At 39.2% G+C, this 19,736-nt stretch overlaps 2 protein-coding genes across 2 annotated transcripts; one reads left to right on the top strand and one right to left on the bottom strand.

Moving 5' to 3' along the window:
- Positions 1-2,550: 2,550 nt before the first annotated feature.
- Positions 2,551-5,666, bottom strand: LOC139447631 (zinc finger protein 37-like). Its single transcript, XM_071229043.1, has one exon. It carries the CDS (start codon positions 5,569-5,571, stop codon positions 2,947-2,949), a length of 2,625 nt encoding a protein of 874 aa, XP_071085144.1. The 5' UTR covers positions 5,572-5,666; the 3' UTR covers positions 2,551-2,946.
- Positions 5,667-6,193: 527 nt separating this feature from the next.
- LOC139447480 (integral membrane protein GPR180-like) lies at positions 6,194-19,177 on the top strand. The gene is made up of 9 exons (XM_071228876.1): positions 6,194-6,459; positions 9,108-9,245; positions 11,172-11,381; positions 12,912-13,092; positions 13,882-13,931; positions 15,374-15,528; positions 15,936-16,127; positions 17,431-17,508; positions 18,131-19,177. The coding sequence occupies exons 1-9, from the start codon at positions 6,312-6,314 to the stop codon at positions 18,284-18,286; spliced, it is 1,308 nt and encodes a 435-aa protein (XP_071084977.1). The 5' UTR covers positions 6,194-6,311; the 3' UTR covers positions 18,287-19,177.
- Positions 19,178-19,736: the final 559 nt, after the last annotated feature.

Genomic DNA, 19,736 nt, shown 5'->3' with positions numbered 1-19,736 from the left:
GTGTGTGTGTGTGTGTGTGTGTGTGTGTGTGTGCGTGCGTGTGTGTGCGCTCTGACTGCGAGCCGATCAGTCCTTGTTTAGCCCCTTAATGCCGAGCGCAACAGGGTAACAACAAGTACCATCTTGTAACGTCTTTTTGTATGACGTGGCCACGAGATCGAGCCACCCACCTTCCGCTCTCCGGGCAGATGCTCTATCCACTTGACCACGGAGGTGGTATAACATGTCAGCATCATAGCCATGCATGAAATGGTAATAGTATGAACGTAAATATATAATATATATAATATATAAACGTGAGTTTGGTTTTCAGCCTTTTTCACACAGAGTATTAGCTAAATGTGGTAGAAATCCCAAAGTGGCACACGTCGACGTTCTGAATGATCAGGGGTCTGGTGCAAACATGAATTATTATCAGTGCGAATTCGAACTGTTGACAAACTTGTGTTACAGTTGTCTCCTAGTTGGTTACACCATTTGACATTTATATCCAAGCTGGGCATACTTCGTGTGAGTTATATCCTAAAGTACTCACGGAAATGAAAAAAACAACTGTTTTTTCGACCTCAGATCTTAAATAAATGCAGTTAATATACAAATTATGTAAATATTCAAACAACTAAATTAGTACTAATTGGGTCGTGGCACAAATACAGCGTATCAAATGTTTTTATGCCTTTTTACACGTTAAAGTGTGTAAAAATGTGAATAAAACAGACTATTGTGAAACGGCATAACCAGGTGTAAGTAGATCAAGGTGACCTATGACACCTTGACGACAGGTGAGAACAGGTGCATAATGCCTATAGTCTGTTTCTGCCATGTCAATTTGGACTTAGTTTTATTTTTGAATGTTGAAAGTGCCGACAAATTACCTCCTGTAAAGTACATTTTGTATTGTTCACTGAGATCAAACTAGCAAATCCAGACTAGTACTTTTCGAGTTGTTTTGTCATTTCGTATTTACAGCTACGTAACACTTTGTGTCGATTTTTAAATTTAGAAAAACATTTTTTTTTCATTTCCGTGAGTACTTTAGTTGGTTACACTGTATGACAGTTATATTCTAGTTGGTTACACTGTATGACAGTCACATCCTAGTTGGTTACACTGAATGACAGTTATATCCTAGTTGGTTACACTGTATGACAGTCACATCTTAGTTGGTTACACTGTATGACAGTTATATCCTAGTTGGTTACACTGTATGAGTTATATCCTAGTTGGTTACACTGTATGAGAGTTATATCCTAGTTGGTTACACTGTATGAGAGTTATATCCTAGTTGGTTACACTGTATGAGAGTTATATCCTAGTTGGTTACACTGTATGACAGTTATATCCTAGTTGGTTACACTGTATAACAGTTATATCCACGTCAGTTACACTGTATGATGGTTACATTGTGTGTTATATCCAAATTGGTTACACCGTGTGAGTTATATCTAAGTTGGTTACATTGTGTGAAGTATATCCAAGTTGGTTACATCGTGTGAGTTATATCTAAGTTTGTTACATTGTGTGAGTTATATCCAAGTTGGTTACATTGTGTGAGTTATATCCAAGTTGGTTACATTGTGTGAGTTATATCCAAGTTGGTTACACTGTATGAGTTATATCCTAGTTGGTTAAACTGTATGACTGTTATATCCTAGTTGGTTACACTGTATAACAGTTATATCCTAGTTGGTTACACTGTATGACAGTTATATCCATGTTGGTTACACTGTATGACAGTCATATCCTAGTTGGTTACACTGTATAACTGTTATAACCTTGTTGGTTACACTGTATGACAGTCACATCCTAGTTGGTTACACTGTATGACTGTTATATACACCGCAGTTACACTGTATGATGGTTACATTGTGTGTTATATCCAAGTTGGCTTCATTGTGTGTTATATCTAAGTTTGTTACATTGTGTGAGTTATATCCAAGTTGGTTACATTGTGTGAGTTATATCCAAGTTGATTATACATGTGAGTTATACCAGTTGGTTACACAATGTAACAGTTATATGCCAGTTGGTAACACAATGTAACAGTTATATACCAGTTGGTAACACAATGTAACAGTTATATGCCAGTTGGTTACACAATGTAACAGTTATATGCCAGTTGGTAACACAATGTAACAGTTATATACCAGTTGGTAACACAATGTAACAGTTATATGCCAGTTGGTTACACAATGTAACAGTTATATGCCAGTTGGTTACACCATGTAACAGTTATACCAAATGGTCTGTACCCTTGCCAATACTGATGTACGGGTTCAACAGTTAAAACAGTAAGCAGGCACGGGGTAACAACTCAATTCGTACAGGATTATTGCAATGCACTGTGTTTATCATAAACATGATAAATCATAAGTTTAACCAATACAGGTATTAATATTTCAAAATGTTTCAATGTGTTGGAGCAGACTTGTTAACTGTTCAGTAAGGAGAAACTATCAGAAATGAACACAAAATGTTTGGTGATTTGTTAATGTTTAATGTTAAATAAAGTTGCATAAGTCTTCATACTTCAGGATAACACCTCATAGTATTGCACAGTCAAACGCAGTCAAACGCAGTCAAACTGACTCATTAATAAACATGGTATCTGAGCAACTCCAAAGTTTCCTGAATTATCCCATGCAGGTGAACAAAGTTTTAAATATTTAAATATGGTGACTAAGCAGTGTTTCCAATCAATACAGAATGGTAAACTAGTCAGAATAGAACTAAGAAATAGTCATGCACATATGGTTTTAAATATTATTAGACTTGACACCCTGAGACTAAATTTAATCTTAGTGACCTCTTTAGAATAAATACTACTTCTACTCTAGCATAAACAGAAATGTAGAAACATTTTACATAAATGAACTAACACTGTTCGTATGCAAGTCTTGACAATGTTGCGATCTGTTGCCATGACAACAGCCGCATTGGTTCCATTCACTCCTTCATAATAACAGTAATTTCGTCCATATTGCTGTCCACTGCCACTTGATTAGAAGCATGCTCTGCAGCATCCAATCCCATCTCCTCACTGGCTCTGTTTGTGATGGTAATAACACTCGGAGTTTCCGCATCCATAACTTCGCTTGTTTCCATAGCAACAGCATTAGACCCATCAACAGTTGTCAAGGTAACAGAGCCCGAGTTTTCTTGCAAGGACTGCTCAGCTGCCAACAGTAGACTGGCAATGTCGTGTACGACAGCGTTGGACGACTCCATGTCCATGTTCTCCCCGCCCTGGATCACATAATGTATTGTGTTGTCTTCATTTGAAATCTCCACCAGCACTGAGGCGGCTGTTGAAATGTCTTCCTCTTGAGACACGGCGTCCATTTCAGTGTGACCATGCTCAGATGGAACAACTGTCAGAACAGCATCCTGTAAATCGTTGTTGATATCGGAACTCTTGTCAATATCAATCATGTCAACTGCTTGATTGACAGGAACAACTGTCATGTGCTTGTCAGCCGAATGAACTTCTACAAGCTGCAGATCCCCCGTTTCCGGAACAATATCATGTGCCTTTGCCAAATGTCGAGCAAGAAATACCTTCTCAAAGAAACCATGTTTGCAATATTCACACTGGTAAGGAAAAATATTAGAATGAGATGTCTGCACATGCTCAACAAGCTGAGCTTTGTAACAAAAACAATCCTGACAATACGGGCAACTGAATAACTCCTCGTTCTGCTTGTTATATTTGCAAGACTTCTCTCGTGGATTTACAACCTTGAAATCGACATCGTTATGTACGTGGGCCATGTGTTCTTCTATCTGCTTCGAACGCATGAATTTCACTTTGCATATTGAACATGTAAATGGACACAAATTGAAATGTATCTTTAACACATGTGCATGCATTGTACCTTTCTGATTAAATCCTTTCCCGCAATAGGAACAGTGGAATTTCTCAGTCCTAGGGGCATGGACGACTCTAACATGTCTTTGAAAATTGCATTCGAAGTTGAATTGTCTCCCGCATACTTGACAAACTATCTTCTTTCCATCAGTATCATGTATTCGTGAGTGTCGGTTCAACTGTGCTTGCCGGTAGAACGTTTTCCCACATTCTTTACAAGTCACGTTACGTTTTTGTTCATGCACTTCTTCAATGTGCTGTTTGAGTGTGATCGCTTGCTTGAACACAGATGAACACAGATGACATAAATGAGTTTCATCATTCAGATGTATCATTCTGATGTGGTTCCGCAGAAACTGGAGATTCTTAAATACTTTACCACAAATTGTGCACCGCGACATTGTCTGAGAATGCTCCCTGTCCTCGTGAATCTGGAACTGAGATCGACTGGCAAATGTCATGTTGCAGGCAGAACAAGTAACTTGTTTCAGTGGCACCAGTTCTTGTAAATATTCCTCAATATCTTTTTCATTCATATGGAATTTTTTAACGTGAGTATCGACACCAGTGAAATCACAAAATCTTTTCTCACAGTACTTGCACACTGCTGTTTTTTGCACATTCCTTTTTCTGCGTTCCTTAGAATAAACATTTCCCATTGCAGCAAGGATTTTCTTTCTCTCAACACTTTTCTCTTTAGCTAAGCAGGAATCTTTGAATTTCTTCAGCATTTTCAAGGACCCTCGAAGATTTGACTTTTTCTTTTGTCTGTAGATACTGGGTCTCGAAGCTTGCCATTTCAGTTTACTATTTTCAACATCCGAGGCCGGTTCTGTTCCCTCATCAACAGTCTGGGACTCCCCATTACTCTTTTCTTTGGCATGCACCAGAGAATCACCCTCAAAATTTTCCATGACAACAGTTGGTTCGGAGTCATCTCCCTTGAAGGCAACGTAGTCTTCAGAATCGTCCTCTTCTTCCAGATCATCAGCATCTTCATCTTCAACATTTATCTTTCCACGGACAGCTTCCATAACAGCAGAAGAAAGTTTCACACCTCTTAAACTGTATCTTTTCTTTCCTTCCTGAGTTTCAAGAGTGTGCTGAGGACTTTGTAGGATACTGGAACTCCCTCTTTCTTCATTTGATTCTGAAATCTTTTTCTTAGGTTTCCTTCCTCTTTTCTTTGGCCTTGGTTTTTCTTCTTCTGTTCCTGGAAGGTCTGCAGCGGTAAGCTCCTTGCTGTTATGGCCTGAACTCAAAGGATGAAAATTATGTATGTTTTCAGTTGGAGAACGCGTCATGTCATCCGTGACCTGTTCAAATGAGACATTTTCACGTTTGAGTACATTCTCATTGTCAGGTTTATCATTATCAAATTCATGACAGTCTTCTATCAACTGTGTGCATTTTTTGTTCCCCTCCTCTCTTTTCTCCTGTCCTTCAAAAAAGCATTCCACCTTTTTTGCTTCACTAATGGCGAATCTGATGGAACGCTTGGCATAGATAACGCTCACGCCACTCATGACAAAAGTGACTGTGTTGTCTACTGTTCTCATGTTTGTTTTGATGTAAAGATTGTCCGTTCCATCGGTAGAAAGTCCCTCCCATGCCTCCATCACTCCTGGAGACTTTAAACATCCTCTCAGGAGCTCGCATGGAAGGGACATAGTTATAGAGTCTACAGCTAGCGCGTCTTCCATTGTTCATTTGTGAAAAGGAAACTTCTATACACGTCTTTTGAGTTACAAATAGCTAAAACTATTTAATACCATATCACTCTGTTGACTTTCCCTGCAAATCTATCAACCGGAAGAGGTTAATTTTACGTCTCTCTGGAAGAAGAGTTCTCACGGTCGTTTTTTTAAGAGGCTCTGTTAGGGATAGACTTTGTGCAATGTATATTGTGATCGGAAGCTCTTGATTCTAAATGTTTGCTTTGTTGCTAATTTTTGTGTCACATCTTGGATTTTTTAACATATGATGAATCTAATTACCTTAACGATAAATCACATGTTGATACAGACTGTTTTTTTTCTCTTTTGTTAATAAATCAAATATTTTCCTATTTAAACAACCTTTGACAAGCCTCAAAACAAATTGGACAGAGTTGTTTCCCTTCGTGTTGCCGCATATGGGCTTTGTTACGACCGGTTTTCAATATTTGTGACATATGGTTTTGAACAAATAAGAAGCTTTGTAACTACCCTGAGTATAAAAATTACAGAAACTTAACTTATTTATTAAAATTGTTAAGGCTGACGTTTACAATCCTCAATTAAGAAAATCGATGCACGTGTCATTTACGACATCTCACACGTAAGATGCAAGATGTCAACATCAAACTTGAACTCAAGAAGTAAACGTCACAGATGAAACGTTTTAGCCTGACTTTGGTGGAATTAACTAAGATAACAGGAACACGGAGCCGTAATCAAATTATATGATGAACTTTGATTATGTTTCATGCGTCTTGATTCTAACATGTGTGAAGATTCACGTGTTAACTGCCAAAACTGTCAACGGAGTTTTCAGCACCCTCGTAGCCAAATCAGAAATTGGACAATACATTACGACATTCTGTTTCCATGGTAATATCCTCCTTGAGATATCCAACTAATCAAGATTCGGGATTCAAGCAAACATATTGAAAAGGCTTCCAGATTTGTTGAATGAATTTAAATATCAGGATTCATGTTTTAACTGAAAAAAAGAGTAAACGTTAATTAGCGTTCATTTCGAGGGAAATTCGGCCCTTAAACTTATATATATGTATTTATTGGAGCTCAATCCTTTTAATTATATACTTTTTTGGGTGTGTGTGTGGGGGTGTGGGGTGTGGGTGGTACGTGCAGAAGTCTTCCCCCCAAAATATTGTTTGCTGTACATCTAACTTTCATTTTGTGAAACTAGGAGCCAATGGACTCATTTTGGTGATTGATTCGATTCCTACATAAGAAGGAATTAATTAGAACAGTTGACATGATCATGTCAAAGACATATGTCAATGATCCTGCCATGGATACTTGTAATATGTGATCATGCACATCTTTTCAGTTAAAGTTCATTCTATATTCCATCTGGGCTGGGATGGGTAACTCACGTTGGATGGGTTCTGAGTATGACCCGGGTACCGACAGGACTGCCCTGACCCGTGGTTAGTCACATGACATGTTGATTAATGACAGAAAATTTCTAGAACTCCATGTTTGCACTTCAAATGACAGAAAAGTTTTAGAACTCCATGTTTGCACTACAAGTCACTATATAATGTTCACATTTCTTTCTGACAATTCACACATTTCTTCTGATTTTCATGTGTTTGAATACAGATAAAACTTTGAACAGTATTTGCATGACCAGATCGTTTTATAGTGTATCAAAATACTTTTTGTTGGGGCTCAATCAATTAATTCAAAATTGGACATTTTGTATCTATCCCTTGAGATCTACAGTGTGTATCTGGGTAGGGTCATGTAATAGGGGTTTGGGTACCAGGGTAGTAAAGTTTGACTTGTCCCCCCTAATTCTATCATCCTCACCATGCCCCAACCTTCCTAAATATTCGCTGCATTATTGGATTGTTGCTGTCTCACTGTTCAACCTTGGACACAATTAGCTGTTCAAGGTGTCAAAGTCAACAGGCAGAAAAAGATGGTGGTTTTATGAAATCACAACTTGCTCTTACAAAATCACTTCAGTCAAACAATCTTTTGTTTTCACATAGAGTTTATATTAACCTTTTCATGTCTTGTTTCTAAATTTGAAGACAAAAATAGAAAGTGATGCAATCTCACTATTTGGTTTGTTCTTGGGAATTTGACACAACCTCAACTTCCGTATTCGACGTAATAAGCGCCCAGGGCGCTCTCAAAATTAGAAATAGGGGGCTCTTATTAGAATATAATTTTGGTGAAAGAGTTGAAAGATCATAAATTTCGTGGTTTATGCCGACAGCTTGAAATGATACAAAAGAAAAGTCTGTGCCTACCGTATTCGACGTAATAAGCGCCCCGCTCTAATAAGCGCCCACGGCGACATTTGCTAATATTTTGGCTGGCGAACAATCCCAATTAGCATCTCTTCCGATTGATCAATGTACACAAGACTTATTCATTCGCGTATAATATGCACACGTGTGTAATATGCACCCTTAGTTATGGGCTAATAAATTCTGGATTATATATATTATATCTGTCGTACATAAATACTTCAGACTGTAAAAACCACGAAATTTATCTTTCAACTCTGTTTTTCTCAACAAAATAATATTCTAATAAGAGCCCCCTATTTCTAATTTTGAGAGCGCCCTGGGCGCTTATTATGTCGAATACGGTATTATACGTGACAGATATATTTTTCCAGAATTTAATTGCCCGTAACTAATTGTGCATATAACACACGAGTGTGTATTATACATGAATAAATAAGTCTTGTGTACATTGATCAATTGAAAGGGGTGCTAATTTGGATGTTCTCTAGCCAATATATTTGCTAGAGCTGGGCGCTTATTACGGGGGGGCACGGGTGACCCAGTCGTCTAAGGGGCCGCGATTCGCTGTGCAGAGTTGCGTCCCTTGGCCACGCCAGAAACCTATGATTGTGGGTTCGAATCCCGGTTCGCCCCGATTATGTTTCTAGGTTTGTCAGCACCATACCCGTGCTCGTGGGTTTCACCGAAGTGGTAAACGTCTGAGACCTGCATCACTTAGGGCTTTCCTCCCACATTAACCTGACATGCCGCGATATAACTGGAATACTGTTAAAAGCGGCGTTAAGCTCAACTCACTCACTCACTCACATCGAGTACGGTATATATTAAAATTGTGAGAATAAAAAAGTGAAAGCAAGTTAATCTTTTTACCAGTTTACATAAAAAGTCTATACTTTGTTTCAGTCACAACAATTTGACTCGTGAAGATCCAGGGTAGAAAAGGTCTTCAGCAACCCATGCTTGCCGTAAGAGAAGACCAGCTTGTCGTAAGAGGCGACTAATGAAATCAGGTGGTCAGGCTCGCTGACTTGGTTGATGCATGTTATCATATCCCAGTTTTGTGGATCGATGCTCATGATGTCACTCACTGGATTGTCTGGTCCAGATTCGATTATTTACAGACCACCGTCATATAGCTGGAATATTGCTGAGTGCAGTGTTAAACAACAAACAAACAACAATTTAATGGTTTTGCTGAGTTGTATCAATATTTTCTGTCCTACATTGATTGGTTGTGTTTTTCAGGGAATGCGCTGGTCACATTCCAGACGAACACAACCGGCAATGCACCTCCCACACTGTACATGTACATCAGCGATGACTGGTACGATGCTGTGGAAGATCTTGACTGTGAACGGAGACTCGGCAAAGCTAGGATCTGGCGTGAGTTTAGTATAGATGCTGTTAAGCTTTCAAGTGCTTTGTACTGTTGAGTGAGTGAATTGGGTTTAACGCCACTGTGACCAATATTTCAGTTATTTCACGGCAAGTGATGCAGGTCTGACATGTTTACCTCTTTGGTGAACCCCACAAGCACAGGTATGGTGCTGACAAACGTAGAAACACAACCGGGATGAACCAGTATTCGAACCCACAATCATAGGTTTGTGATGTGCCCGAGGAACGAGGCTCTGCACAGGGAATCATGGCGCCATTGATGACTGGGCCCCACATGCCCTCGTTCATGGCGACTTTGCAGATTTTTTATCATTAGGGCATGCTTAATCACAATTGGTGGACCAAAATCAAATTTGAAAAAAGCAGATAGGCTAAAAACAGGTTCTTAGGACAGCAGTCGTTTTATTGTACCCAAACATGATGTCAGTCATAAAAAAGGCATTTGAAGACATTTCTCATTGTTTTAATGATTCACAGTGTCTGGATGAAAGGTCTTTTCACTCATTCAACAATGTATGCAATAATCTCAAAAATGTCTTTGGTCGCCAGATGAGTCATTTTACCAACACAATCTTGACCGACAGATCTGACTGAAACTGATCACAGTTAACATAACGAGTTCCTGTAGATGTAGACTTGGTACACTTTCTGGCAGCACACAGGTTTAACATTTCACCATTATTATCATGATTATCATACAGCATCAACAATCATCGTAAAATATAACAGATGCACAGCTGCTAAGCATCACTAAATGGATGCTTCAGCCTATCTACTTAACAGACAACGAAAACGTTTGTCACTCACTACTGTACCATTAACTTCAGGGCACGCCCTAGAATAGGTTTGTTATGGAAACTGACTACGAAGTGTATGACTTCCACATTTTCACATGGACATTTAAATACTCTCTACAAATGTTCTCATTTGTTTTCTCTTGGAAATTTACTTCATGTATCAAGGAAAATTGATATTCACAAGAAAACCGCATTCATACTTGCCGGAACAGGCGACTATCCTTTCCGTAGGAGGCGTCTGCCCGGAGTGTGGAAGGTCGGGGGTTCAGTCCCCAACCATGTTATGACAATATATGTTAAAAGATGGTATTTGTTATTACCCTGCCTACCGCTTGGCATTAAGGGGATAAAACAAGGACTCAGAATCAGTATACTGTCTCTGAGTGGGGTATACATGTTAAACTGTAACATGGTATCTCAGTGTGCTAGCACATTAAACCGGCAAGAGTCTAGTGTAGTGCAAACTACCACAGGCACACACATGCAAGCACATCCTCCCCAGGCAAGAGAGTTAACTTACATTAAAGGTCCAGTTTCCACCCTTGCCGAACTAGGCTCAAATGTCTTGGCTCGATTGTAGCGTCACCTGTGGCCATTACGAGTTATGTCTAATCATCTTCCACCTCTCGTATCACTTGCATTGGCTTCAAACAAAATGGCAGCACCCATTCAAGACGATCTGATCGATAATCAAAATCTATATCGCTATAAAACAGGTCTTACATCGCAAAGTGCATCAAATCACATGAGCACCTTGATTAAAAACATAAAAGATTTAGAAAACATCTTTTGACAACGAGTTGGCGGTGCACATGCTTTGCAAATCCAGCAATCGACCGAAATCTTCATGACAGTTTACGAATCGGATTTAGATTTCATTGAATGATTTTAATTTGACTATGCATAGACGCATTAGTCCAGCCAAAGTGTAACTCCATAATACCAGCCTAGTTCGGCATGAGTGGAAACTGGACTTTTGTATTCAGTTAACTCCCTTGCCTCGGGAAGATGATACATGCATGTCGCAACATAAGTGCAGTAATCTTGAACACAATGTTATACCCCATTTCACCTCTCTACACCTCCACACACGTTCCATCATGTTTCATTTCAGATGAGTTGAATACGACATCAGGCAACTTCACCGTCGCCCACTCCATCCGTCCACGCATCTGGCACATCATCTACGCCGACAGCTACACGTGCCACCCCGGGCGTCCAACCCCACTTGTGGAACAGCCCAACTTCATACAGTTTGAGATTCAGCTGCTGAATCCGGACTCCCTCGGCAACCCCACAGAACACTTTGGTGATGAAGAGACAGGTGAGTGAGGGAGCACCAAAATATCCCCCAAAACATGTTTCTGAAACCTATCAGCTCAAATATTTGTTGTATTTGATGTAGTTCCGCAGAAGTACTGGTGTGTCAGAACTACCAGTATCAATCACTTTAATTAATCTAAGAATGATAGATAATAGACAATGGGGTAGCCTAGTAATTAAAGTGTTCGCTTTTCACGCCAAAGGCCAGGGTTCCACTCCTCACATGGGTACAATGTGTAAAGCCTATATTTTGTGCCCCCTCTGTGATATTGCTGGAATATTGCTAAATGTGGCATAAACCACTCACTCACTCACTCACTCACTCACTCACTCACGGCACTCTCACTCACTCACTCACTCACTCACTCACTCACTCACTCACTCACTCACTCACTCACTCACTCACTCACTCACTCACTCACTCAAATTATAACAAGCCCACTGTTATTTCTGCTGGTCACTGGCTAGAGGACCAGCAGTTACGTCACCCTGTCTTCAGGTACCTGATGTGTCAAAGTAAGGGCTCAAGATAATGTTTTGAGCCATGAATGTATTCACTCCTGTGTTATCATTCCCTTTGGGTATTGATAGGTTTCTTTGGGTATTCACTATGTTTAATTCACTATGGGGTATTTTTATACCAAAGAGTGAATCATATAAAATAATTCCACTTGAAACAAGCTGTTGACTTCTAATTGCATCTGTCCATGTGATGCCCAAAGAGTGTCATATATTGCATAAGCTCACCGCAGCGATACATGTCTGAGTTACAATAAAGACACAAGGCACTTTTTTGCATTATTCACTGAAGTACACAATCTCATTAAAATCAGATCTTAGTTCTCGCTACAGCTAAACAAAGATCTGAGGTCATCCCATTTGGGTCACATCAGATCGGGATTTCATCCAACCAATCAGATCGGAAAAGCAACAGTTGGAATATGTTATCTTTTTATGTAATCTTGAAAAAGTTAACACGGTGTCCTCTGAACAACAGTTACAGACTTTCCATAGCCTGTGGGAAGAACTGCCATCAATGACACATTCCAGAAATTGTTTTGGCAAAGTTTTCAAATGTTGAATCAATAAATTTCAAACTGTAGCCGGGAACGGAAGTTGCCAGTTTAAAACAAGCGCCTCAAAGCTCGAGAAAGCTGCTTTCTGATTGGCTAATGTCGATTTCCAGAAAAGTTGTTCTGACGTTACCCCACAAACGGGATGTCCTCAGATCTTTGTTTAGCGGTAGTGATTTTAAGGAGATTGCCAAAGTAGAGTTCATGTATGCGAGATGCCTGCATTCGATAATGAAAAACCATCTGTATATAAGTAGTGGTATGCAATCTGAACGACTACATTGAGTAATTAAGCACATCATTAAGCTATTAATTTTTTTAATTTATGCATATTTATTCGCATGCAGCTCAAACTTAATTGGGTTGCATTGATTTGTGTTTGTTTACCTAGTTTACGCACACATGCAGCTTATCCGGAGCTCTGAGTGTTGCAGTTTATTGAGCTTCTATCTGTTCAGGTTTGCTGCGGTTTTACCAGCTGTTGACCCTAGCGTACTTTGTGCTGGCCTGTATTTTTGCACCCCGGCTGTGGTCCACGTTGAGTAAAGGTGGGCCGATGCAGCTAGTCATACAACTACTCACAGTGTCTATATGTCTTCAGACGGTCGGGTCATTTCTCATGACTCTGCATCTCTCCAAGTAAGTCATCAGCTGTGCTGCATTTAGTTTTCAAGCATATATGTAGTGGTTAAATCAGTAGCCATTTCTGCTTACATTTAATTCTGCCAAATTTTCTGAAGTGGACTGATGTTTTCATGAATTCTCTTTCACAATACTTTACACTTAGAACTTTTAGCCATCCAGGGATTTATCTAGACCCTGCTCAGAGGCCGATATTCGACCCCAGGTCTGCAGCAAATTGGAATTAAAATTTTCCCAATTATGTTGATATATATTATCAATTGCTAAGTTTATGGCTTTGTTGAGATAACCTGTATCTCACTGACAATCTGGAATTGCAAACTACATGCTCTTTGCAGGCAAATTGGGAAAAATGTTAATTTGTTCAAAATTGGGATTTATTTAAAAATTAGATTCAGAGGTATTTGTACATAGTATTCAATGCAATAATGTAAAACTAAGCATTAAACATGTGAAAGACCCTTTCATCTTTGTCATTTTGTTTATTGGTCCTGTTATCAGGGAAATAGAAGTCACCTTTGCATTGAACCTTCAAAAAGATTCATCTTCCAAAACTGAACATAATGGGCAGTTCCGAATGGACATAATAAAGACAGCACAATAATGTTGGGGTGGATATTTTATATGCCTTGTTGTTTCTGTATGCTTTGCTGTCAGTACCCAAGAGGGAGTTTTATTGAGGGAATATCTTGTTCTGTGTTGGTTTTCTTTTGTCAAGATCAAGATCAAGTAGTTTCCTTTAGAAGTAGTTTTGGTAATCCGTTGGTAATTTCTGTGTGTTGTCAGGTATCACCATGATGGGACTGGCTCGCCATTCAAGGAGCTTCTGTCTGAATGTGAGTTTACGAGGATCTGTGTTCCATTTCATTTTGTTCCTTCATTCAATATCAGGGTGATCCAGCTATCAATATATATCCCAACTGATAGCTATACACCAATGAAAATACCATAGTTATACCTGGGGCTGTGTATTGACCAAAATGTTGTTGGGAGTTGTTTATCATTAAAAAAAAACAATACAATACGACGACGGCAATGTCAAACAAGTCCATTTTATGTACATTGGTATTTCCCAGATATTCTCACAATTTTCAGGTCAATTATCTGTATCTTTTCACCCAATACCGATTGTTATATCTCTCCCACTTTTGAGTGCGATCACTTGGCCATTACATTTACCTGCGTTGCCCAGCTACATCTGTGGGGAACAACTCACTAGACACTCATCCTCATCCCATTTATGCCATCAAGTTGCGAGCATTTGTTTGAATCTCTAGAAATGACGTCGTGATAGAACAATGTTTTATCGTGAAATAAACCATGCTTCGATCTTCATTGTTCTTTGCAATTTATCACGTAGATATGTAGGTATCTTATAAATTGCAATATATATATATTGCGGTATACGTATGTGTATTGTGATACATATTGTGATATATTGGCGGAATAGTTTGACTGTCATTATACACGCAGATCCTATTTTCTGCGTCTAAAGTAAATATTACTCAACACGGTCAGTCAGTCACGGATGCAGGGGAGATAATAACATGAGAGAAAAATCACTCCTACATTTCTACTGTTTTGTTAATCAGTTTTGAAGGGAAACATCATTTGTGAATGAATCACAGTGTAGATTAAATGATTCAAATAATAATGGAATATTTTCTTTGCCCAATATACCAGAACACAGGAAATGTATATCTAATACACTTTGTAATCGAGGTTGAAACTAGACATGTTACCGAAAATACATCAATTTTTATCGGAAATGAAGAGCTACTTTACTGCCAATTTACCCAGTGAAATGGTCGAGAATCTTACAGGATACTATTGGACAAACAGGAGGCATGAGTGGCCCAGTTGTCTTAAGGCGCAGCCACTTGCTGTGCAGAGTTGCATCCCTTGGGCAAGCCAGAAACCTATAATCATGCGAATACTCTACGTCTATTACATCATTGCCATAACTCCTGTATTTTGGCTGCAATCACAACTGCACTTTCAGAGTTTCAACTGGGGTCCTCTTCACTGTCAGCTATTCAAAGTAGTTGTCCCCACTATAGCACTTTGTCCCCACTATAGCACTTTGTCCCCACTATAGCACTTTGCAGGTTTGTCAGCATCATACCAGGCTCGTGTTTCTGTAAACCAGATTGATGGGGATGCAATGATTCATTAACTGCAGCTTCAACCAGTGAATAACAATATGGAGGAAATAATGATATATGGTAAACAGGAAGACAGGATATGCCTGAAACGTTGAAGACACGTTTGTTTTCAGTTTTCGATGTGCTGTCTCAGTTCGCCATGCTGTACATGTTGTTGAGTTTGTCCCTGGGGTGGACGCTGGCCAGCACCCATTGCCGCTACTCCCATCTCAAGGCCATCAGCCGGAAACCTGCTGCCAAGGTCGTCGCTGTTCTGGCCGTCCTGCAGGTTGGTCGAGTCCCAGTCTCGCTAAAGTCAGATTTTATACTCCCTATATGATACCTCTTGGGGTGAAGTTCTCACAGACAAACTCAGCTAATAATATCTGTCATTATGATGACACTGAAACGTTACACTAAGATGCTACGAGATAGTTCAGGCAAATAGACTCAGCGCAGACTGTAACCATCAAGTTAAGATGAAAGATGTGGGGCTCCCTTCATTCAAATACTCAAGGAACAAACTCAAGTTCAAGAACCCCAACTGCCCTTATTTTCAAAAGTTTGATGTAATTTATGAATTCATCAGAATAGATTACAGCTGTGTCATCCACAACGACATGTCCTGTGTTGTGAGTGGGCCAGCACTGGATCACAAATGGAAGCATGTGTATGACAGTGCCCATGTTGTTTCAGGGCAGCTTGTTTCTGTGGGAGCAGTACAACGACAGCTACACGCGGACGTACCACGCCCACCGGAGCCGGGCCGGGACTGCCCTGGTGGTGCTGCGGATCCTGCTGGCCGGCTTGTTTGGCTGGAATCTCTACACAACGATTAAAGCTGAAAGAAGCACATTAAAGCGGGAATTTTATAGTACTTTTACAAAAGTAAGTCTTGTTCCAATTGCATACATGAGTAAACAGTAAATCCAACAGTAAAACAGCCATCTCAGACCATATCCCCAACTGTCCTTATCACAACATCAAGTGGGACAACGTCCAAATCCTCTCCAACAACCTCCATGATTTCACTAAAATAAAACTAACAGAAGCAGTCCACATTCGCCACCACAAGCCATCAATCAACACAGTTCAAGGCTATTTCATCCCACCCGCCTACTATGAACTCATCAAGCAATAATCACTTATCCTGTTCAATTGGCTTCATGTCCCTATTGGCTTCCACCTATGTGTTCTCTGTCCATCGTGTTGTGACAGTTTTATCCCCTTGTTGTCAACACCTACCTATGTTATCCCACTCATGTATGCAATTGTTGTTACTGCTAATCCTCTACTGTTAATCCCCCACCTACGATATATATTCTGTACTATGTCCCTCATTCAGTCTTGCTTGACAACGGTATAAGAATCTATTCTGAAACGGCGCTTTTTACAGTATTAAAGAAGTTGTTATCCATAAAATTGTGTCTACCTTGTCATCCGTCAACTTCTAAGTAATGCCTATCAATCAATTTATCTTCTTCCAATTGTTTACAAGAAACACAGTTTCAGTGCATGTGTAATTTTTCAGACTACTGCTTGTCATCATTTTTGGTATATCTCCACCAACTTTTAAACAATATTACTGTTTCAATATCAGCTTTATGGGCAGTGGGGTAGCCTTATGGTTAAAGTGTTCGCTGTCACGCCAAAGGCCTGGGTTTGATTCCCCAAGTAGGTACAATGAGGGAAGTCTATTGCAGGTGGCCTCTGATATTGCTTGAATATTGCTATATATTCGAAACCATACCCAATCACTTGCTTATTATCCAGTTATCATGTTGTGATGCGTATCGTATCATTCATGTATCACTTAGTGTATCACCCCTGTAGATAACATCGTTGATCTCTGTCATTACATAATGGAGAACAGAGAGCTACCACTGTTCTTTGGCTGCCATATTTATCCTGTAAAATCCAGTTGTCTTAGGTGCTACAATTTACTATACGGAGTTGTGTCCCTTAGGTATATCAGAAACGTATGATCATGGGTTCAAATCCCGGTTACCCTGATAATGTTTTTATGTATGTCAGCACTACAGCCGTGTTCGTTGTAAACGACGTAAGACCGGCTTAACTTGGGGCTTTCCTCCCACATTAAACTGACATGCTGTGATATAACTGGAATACTGTTAAGTAACATTAATTTCAACTCATTCGTTCACTCAGTAAACCCAACTGTTTACTTCAGGCCTGCATGTTGTGGTTCCTGTGCTATCCGGCCACTGTGACTATAACGTGGATATTTCCTGAATACCTCCGCTCAAAGGTAAGCTTGAAGTGCTTTCATTACCTCTTGACATTGTTTATACCGATGAATACTTTCCTTGCTACCCTGTTACACCAGGAATACAGCAATCATGTTGTTATTTTGAAAACAGAGTTTTTAAATATATTTTATACTCCTCACCTTAAAGTTATACCAAGGAATTCTGTCTCTCCTTCGTCAGAATTTGTACAGGACTCGCAAATATTACATATGTTACATTTAGGCTAAAAAAATAATAGTTTTGGTACTCAGGCACCGACCGCATCATCATAAAGTTCGCTGTACGTTTTCGTTTTTATTTCAATTTAAAAAAATAAATAAAATCCTATTCCAAGTTCGACGGTAGTCAAATACTGTATTCCAGGATTTTGCTCATCAAGGAATACATTTATGAAGGGAGGCATTTTCTCAGGTTAATGGTACACAATTGTTTATTGATTACACAACTGTTTATTGGTAACATACTAGTTTGAACATCCAAATTTTTTTAAAAAAAGACCCCGCAGGCCTGCACGTTATTTTCAAAAACTATTGCCTGAGAACCAACTCTTTTATTTTTTTAAGCCTTAACCACTTTCTAAAAGGCAGTGTGTATAGAAACGACTCCTCCCTTGTGTTGCAGCTGGTGCTGATGGGGGTGTTGCTGAGCCAGTCCCTGGCTGGGGCACTCCTGTACAAACTCTTCCTCTCCAGGAGCCTCTACTGGGAGGTGTCTGCACTCTCCAGCGCCCTGCCGCTCCGATTCGATAAAACCTTCAGCTTGAAGATGTATTCTTGACACCATGCGGTGTATGTGGTATTGTCAGTGTCAAACAACGCATATGAAACTTGGACATGTGATCTTTTCATTTTCTTAATGATGAAGTTATTGTTTAACATTCAGCGACAATTTGAAACCTCAGAATACCATGTGATAACTTTTCATGTTCTTGATAATCATGCTGGTTTTATGTTTTATGTTTTCATAAAAAAGGTCAAACCCAAATCCGTCTCCTTGAAACAATTGATAAAATGAATAATGCGACCATATGGAGTGAATGATATTTGTGATATTTTCACATTGATATTAGCAATTCTCAAAGTGGATTGTTAGAATACACATTCTTAAGAACAATGTAATATGGCAATATGTCAGCCCCTTCTGTATTCTGCGACTACGAGGTCGCTGAGTACTTTGCAGAAATGCGCACTCTGTGCAGAAATGTATCTGTCTTGCAGAAAATCACAATTTTTCTGCAAAACTTGTGCAGAATGTTGCATTTATCTGCTGCAGAATTAATCCAATACACTGCAGAATTTGAAAATGTGAGTGGAAAGCTGCTTTTAAATGTGTAAACGAATATTTATTTCTTTTTGAAGGGAAGTTGAATTTTGTGTTATTGCTTACCGAAAGTGCATGTCACTATGTTTACACTAGTGATCTCGAGATTCACTTCATTAAGCTGTACTAGCTGTGGATAAGTTTATCACAAAAATGCCTGCAAGAAATCAAACAGGTGCAAAACAAATTCACAAAAACTAAGCTAAAGATTTGCCAGAATTTTGTGCAGAATTTACAAAAAATTGTCTGCAGAATTTTGATATTATTTTGGCTGTGGAATACAGCGGGGACTAATATGTATTATTATATACTGCAAAGCTTTCCGTCATGTTTTGGGGCCTAGAAGAAAGAAATCCTTTCAAGGATGGATAATTTACGGTATTTACTCAAGTTACTCAAAATTACCCGGAAATGGTATTGCCGAAACCTGAGACAGTTCGATGTTTCTGTCTGTTAGAACCTCCTGATGTTATTGTAGCTTATACAGTTTGATAGGTTGACCTGCTTTTGTCTCTATATTATATGATAAAACAATTATAGACTTTATTTCATGTCAATACCTGCTTTTTTGGACCCCTCCAAAATATATCGACCTCAGATTTTGTGAGGTAATGACATTTGTCCTCGGACCATGAGACCATTTTTATTGGTCCATAAATAGGTATTGACCTCATATTAAGTCTATTTTTCTACACTGTAACATTATCAGAACTATAAGTTGACTTCAAGAAGTTTTTCTGGGGAGTTGACCTCTCATGTATTTTGATACAAGACATAACAATGGGTGATATATAGATATGTCTTCTAGGAAGTCAGACTTATCATTTACCTGTCTCTCAAAATGAATCTTGTAAGTCCATAAAACCTTCAGAAGCGATGCGACAGTGCGCTAGTGGTTAAAGCGTGT

This window comes from Haliotis cracherodii, unplaced genomic scaffold (genome assembly GCF_022045235.1).
Source record: "Haliotis cracherodii isolate W230 unplaced genomic scaffold, xgHalCrac1.p SCAF_7, whole genome shotgun sequence".
NCBI lineage: Eukaryota > Metazoa > Mollusca > Gastropoda > Lepetellida > Haliotidae > Haliotis > Haliotis cracherodii.
This window is presented reverse-complemented; position numbering and strand designations above follow the sequence as displayed.